The sequence below is a fragment of the Leucopleurus acutus genome, assembly GCF_964270905.1.
Source record: "Leucopleurus acutus genome assembly, chromosome: 5".
Taxonomy (NCBI): domain Eukaryota; kingdom Metazoa; phylum Chordata; class Mammalia; order Artiodactyla; family Delphinidae; genus Leucopleurus; species Leucopleurus acutus.
This window is the reverse complement of record NC_139147.1, coordinates 55,863,328-55,869,327: the sequence shown is the minus strand read 5'-3', so window position 1 is coordinate 55,869,327 and position 6,000 is coordinate 55,863,328. Positions and strand designations below refer to the sequence as shown.

At 39.1% G+C, this 6,000-nt stretch overlaps 1 protein-coding gene across 1 annotated transcript in view; it reads right to left on the bottom strand.

The window, feature by feature from the left end:
• Nucleotides 1-334: 334 nt before the first annotated feature.
• TRAT1 (T cell receptor associated transmembrane adaptor 1) overlaps nucleotides 335-6,000 on the bottom strand; it is a gene marked incomplete at both ends in the record, with an annotated part of 48,494 nt that continues 42,828 nt past the window's right edge. The window contains 1 exon segment of the mRNA XM_082839246.1: nucleotides 335-589. Within this exon segment, the coding sequence (XP_082695372.1) occupies nucleotides 335-589 (255 nt within the window).

Below are 6,000 nucleotides of genomic sequence, written 5' to 3'. Positions count from 1 at the left end.
AACCTTTTTTTTTTGGTTTATTTCGCTGAGTATTAATAATTGTTTTGAAGTTATGATTTTGTTATCAGGATCAATTTGCAAACTTGATTTCGTTTACATTTGACTACATCAGTATTTTTTAAGTGAATTCAAATAACTAATTTAAATAACTAATTTGTATGGTATTCCATTTGCTGTGTATAACATAAGCTCTGTATAAAAGATAAGCCACCATCGCACCAACAGACAATCAGCTCATCACCCTGACAAATCATGTTGTGTCATATGGGGTCTTCATTTCTTTAACAACCACTTCCAGTAAGAGCTGGGTCACTGAGCTAGATCCATAGTCCAGCTAGTTTACGGTTTCCTTCTGTGCACGGATCAATCCAAACAGCCTGATGGGATCATCATGAATGTTTTCCTCTATTGCCTGGCTTTCTGGTGGGAAACTGTCCACCAAAGTGGCCTTAGAAAGGTTGATATCCATTGCATGTACCTGCCCATCTTCATCCTTGTCTGACAAATAAGTTTTCTGTTTCTTGGGCTTTCTGCGCTTCCCCTCACAGCTGTGATCTAGTGAGGCATAGAACATCTTTACTTCAGTTTCCTAGAAAGAAAGGTATATTAATTCTTCATTGTTAGCCATTCTTTAACTTTGATAACCTCTGGGTATTTCTAAGGCCTATAAAAAACACACAGCTTGTCTTCTGGGCTTCAGCTACCTTATTTGCCAAATTTGTCAATTAGGATGATAACACTTTGGGGTGGAAAATGCTTAAGTGAACTTTTTGTGTGTATAGTTTTATTTCTTTTTATACTCAAAATATACATGAACCTTTTAGATGGATTTTTACCTGCCTCTCCCCCTGCCTTCACCTCAGGGAGTGCCTGCCCTATGTTTCGCCTATCAAGTAACAATACTGATTTGTTAAACTGGGAACAAAGCATGACAGGAAGGAATTTAACCAATCAAAAATCTGCTTTACATATGTTTAATACTTGGTCATTTGATGGTACCCGCAAAACTCCCAAATTTTTCTACATTTTTGAGACTCAGAAGTATAATGTTAGGGACTTCCCTGGTGACACAGTGGTTAAGAATCCTCCTGCCAATGCAGGGGACACGGGTTCGATCCCTGGTCCAGAAAGATCCCACATGCCGCAGAGTAACTATGCCTGTGTGCCACAACTACTGAGCCTGTGCTCTAGAGTCCGCATGCCACAGCTACTGAGCCCATGTGCCACAACTACTGAAGCCCACATGCCTAGAGCCTGTGCTCCGCAATAAGAGAAGCCACCGCAATGAGAAGCCCGTGCACTGCAACAAAGAGTAGCCCCCACTCGCCATAACTGGAGAAAGCCCACGTACAGCAACAAAGACCCAACACAGCAATAAATAAATATTAAAATTGGGTAAAAAAAAAAGAACTTATATGTGTTTGCTACATTATAAAAAAAAAGTATAAGGTTAACTGTCCATTTATATTACTGGCATTTGGCAAGATTTGCATTTCTCATTTTCCCATTTTTTCCTTTTTCTCCTTTTTTTTACTTCCTTCTTGCCTACCTGTCCCCAGATCCTGTTTGAGCTCCTTTAGGTTGGTCTTGGAGATACTCATTTGCATCCAAGAAAGCCTGGTAGTCCTCTCTGGCCTAGAGCTGCGTCAGTACTAGAATAAGAAGGGCAGGAGACTAGAGAAGCTTGGGGAAAGCAATAGGCCTGAAGACAAGACCTTGAATTTGGTGTTTGAAAGTTTAGGATTGAATTCCAGCTCTGTAATATACTGGTCATGGGACCTTGGGCAGTTTTTATTTGTTTGTTTGTTTGTTTTAACTATTTTGAGCCTCTTGCTATAAAAAGAGCGTACCTGTCTTACAACATTATTAGCAAATAGAGATGATATACAGTTGACCCTTGAACAACATGGGGGTTAGGGATGCCAACCCCTTGAGCAGGTAAAAATTCACATATAATTTTACAGTCAGCCCCTCCATTTCCGTAGTTCCGCATCCACAAATTCAACTAACCCCTCACCGTGTAGCACTGTAGTATGCATCTGGTGAAAACAATCAGCGTTTAAGCAGCCCTGCGCGATTCAAACCTGGTTTTTCAAGGTTATCAGAGCTGTAGGCTAAATTATCAGAGTTGTAGGCTAAAACTTTAGGACAGCTATTGAATAAACCAAAATATTCTGTATTAAGGATTTACCATTCAGAGTAAACCAAAGGTATATCAATTTGTGGAGTCTAGGGTAAAGAAGCAACATTTGGATTAACAAAACCCCTATGCATGGATAAGCTTCTCCCTGTAGGCACTTGTTTTCATGCTAAAAGTTAAATGTCTTAAATCTTCTCTACCAGGCAGGGGGATGGCTCTATTTACAACCTCTCTTGTATGTTTGTCTGACTTTTTATTTGTAAAATAATCATTTCTGGAAAATTGTATAGAAGATAGGTAACTTGTATCTTTGCTTGAGTCTCTACACTCTGCCAGTTAGCCCATATACTGTCTTCAAGTTATCTTCCTAAGGCATAACTTCAATATTTTACCATTCTGTCTCAAAAATTTTAGCCTAGAATCTGAATTTTATAGCATGGCATTCAAGGTTTTCTATGCTTATACTTCCACACTTTCTATTTTGATTCCCAGTACTCACCTACATAAACTCTCTATTTCAAGCAAACTGGACATTTCACTGCTTCCTGAATACACCTCATGCTTTTCAGACCTGCTTTGCCTTTGACTAGATAGATAGAGAAGATGTCAGTGAAGTTAGAAAAATAACCAAAAGGCACTCGGTAATACAAAGGGGTGGATATCTTTTTTGACTGTCCAGCACTTTGTTCTATTCTCTTTCTTTGATAAATTCTCCATTTTCCTTTAGGAAATTTCCCTCTTCTATCTGGTCCTGGAGAGCCTATCAATCACAATACTGTACTCCAAGCTTAACACAGGATTAAGCATGCAACCCAGGCTGGAACCAATTACACTACCCATCCTCCTGCCAACAGAAGTTGGCCCAAGGGTGGACATGTGACTTCAGTAGAGCCAATTACATGGCATCTTTGGGATTGAGGTACAGATGCAGAAATAGAAAAGATATCTTTTTCTGGATTTGGGAGGAAGAAAATCTGAGTCTCCAGTGGCTTTCCCAGCCTCAATGGAAGAGTCTGTTTGTAATAGAAGAGAATGAAGTCAGTAACAGAGAATCAGGGTGAAGAAATGGAGAGAGCTCTCATAGTCAATCATTTCAAAAACAAAAGACACCCTTTCATCTCCCAGTTACATGAGCCAGTGATTTCCCTTTTATGCTAAAGTGGTTTGAATTGGGTTTTTGCACTTATAACTGAAAGCAAGTAATGTATGTCTGGTCAACAACTGGTCTGCTTTATCAAGTCCTGCAGAGTTCAAAGAACAAGAGTCCTGAGAAAGGACCACAATGTGTACGTGTAATAGTCATTTGTGACTTCCAGAGTGTTGTTTTACTTGAATAGATGCATGGAAAATATTGACAGGGAAAAAAGAATTTGTATCTATGAAGAGAAATGGAAACCATGGAAGAAAGTAAAAACCAGTTTAGGAATTAGAGAGAAAAACAGGTTGAAGTAGAGCTTTGTTGTTTTATTTGTTTTTAAATATTGCAGGGATTTGTGTATATTGGTAGGTCAATAGTAATTCATTTAAAGAAAGAAATGGAGACAAATTAAATAATTGAATGTGCAAGATCTTGAAGGAAATAGGAGAAATACTCAAGAGTACAAGTAGGAGTATTGGCTTTGGAAAGAGGAGAGGTTGCTTCTGACATAGGAGGGAAAGGAGGGATAGGTGAGAGGTTTTAACAGGAGGATAAGAGAAGAGAAACAAGTTTACACTTGCATCCTTCACATTTTTTTAAGACATGGGAACTCTCATGAACTCATTTTATCGTTAGGTTTCCTGATCATCTCTTCCTAGTTAATAGTAGACTTAGATACTGAAATTACAACTTCTGAACTGTACACATCATTTTCAAAGGACAAGAAGCTTATTTCCTTTTCCAACAAACACTATCCATCAGGCTTTATTGCATTATATTATAGATTCGTTATGCTTTTGTAATTGACCAAAGTAACTATGTATCATAGTAGCTAACTGGGCAGTGTTTTTTTCGTTTGTTTTTGTTTTTTTTTTTTTTTTGCAGTATGCGGGCCTCTCACTGTTGTGGCCTCTCCCGTTGTGGAGCACAGGCTCTGGACGCGCAGGCTCAGTGGCCATGGCTCACGGGCCCAGCCACTCCGCGGCATGTGGGATCTTCCCGGACCGGGACACGAACCTGTGTCGCCTGCATCGGCAGGCGGACTCTCAACCACTGCACCACCAGGGAAGCCCTGGGTAGTGTTTTTGATGATAATGGTCATTCTAATAAAATGGAATTGATCAAATATGAAGAGATGACTTCTGGGTGGGATAAACTGGGAGATTGGGATTGACATATACACACTACTATATGTAAAATAGATAACTAATAAGAACCTACTGTATAGCACAGGGAACTCTACGCAATACTCTGTAATGACCTATCTGGGAATAGAATCTGAAAAAGAGTGGATATATGTATATGTATAACTGATTTACTTTGCTGAACACCTGAAACTAACACAACATTGTAAATCAACTATACTCCAATAAAAATTAATTTAAAAAACCAAAGAGATTACTTCTAATTTTTGAAATTGGGCTTCCCTGGTGGCGCAGTGGTTGGGAATCCACCTGCCGATGCAGGGGACAGAGGTTCGTGCCCCGGTGGGAAGATCCCACATGCCGCAGAGCGGCTGGGCCCGTGAGCCATGGCCTCTGAGCCTGCGCGTCCGGAGCCTGTGCTCCACAACGGGAGAGGCCACAACAGTGAGAGGCCCGCATACCGCAAAAAAGAAAGAAAGAAAGAAAAAGAAAGAAAAGAAATAATTTTTGAAATTAAATTTGTCAGAAGGGTGAAATAGAATGAAGACTAATCTCCTTAGAAGTGTCTTTAAATATATAATTTATAAAGTAGCAGACTTTGAAAGATATTTTAAGGCTTTGCACAATTTCCAGTTCAGTAAAAACCAGACGCAGCACAAATAAAGCTGGCCTGTTTAATTTACATGTTTTAAACAGCAACTTCTACTCAGAATTCTCAGTTGTTTCATAACTAAGGTCCTGTGAATCTCTGCATTTCAGGTGGTGTAGTTACATTTTAACCTTCTTGACAGGTTTTCTCTTTATTATCATGAATATTACCATGAATTTTGCAGATCATATTATAACATGCAGTTTTTCATATATTTTATCTAAAAAATACATTTACAATTAATTGAACATCACATGACAGATTTGCCCATGAGAGGACGACCTTACATTTTGCTTAAACCTCACCACATCTTGGTTTCTTAATAAAAATTTCAAGAATTTGATTTTTTAGGAGATTCATACAAAGAAAAAGAGAAATTCTATCTTAATGGGAGGTTTCCACGTTCTGACCCATCTTTGGGAGGAGAGTGTTTTCTATTAGGCAGGACTAAGTTTGGATTCTGTCTCCCCACTTAGTTTCTGAGTCTCTAGGTTAAGTTTTTCATCTTTTGCAAGCCTCTGTCAAATGGGAATAACCGTGCTGTCTCCCTTACAGGAATCTAAAAAGATATGCCTGTAAAGCACATAATACAAGCCTGACATGTAAAAACTGCACAGGAAATGCTGGCCCTATGACTGTTTCTAGGGAATAGCACAAGAGCACATAATAAAAGGGACGAGATCGGGGAGAAGAAAGAACCATCAAAACTGACATTTATAACATTTCAGCCTCACGTATGCTAAGCATCGTGAATGGCAGTGCCATGTCTGAGGATGCTGAACTGATTGTGGTAGTAAAAAGATAAACTACCCATTTCTTCCTGGGTTTTTCTGTTTCTACTTAGGCTTTAGTCCTGCCTATCTCCACACAAGCCACGTGTAAATCTCCTGTCATAAGACCATAGCCATAGGACTTGTATTAAATTTAC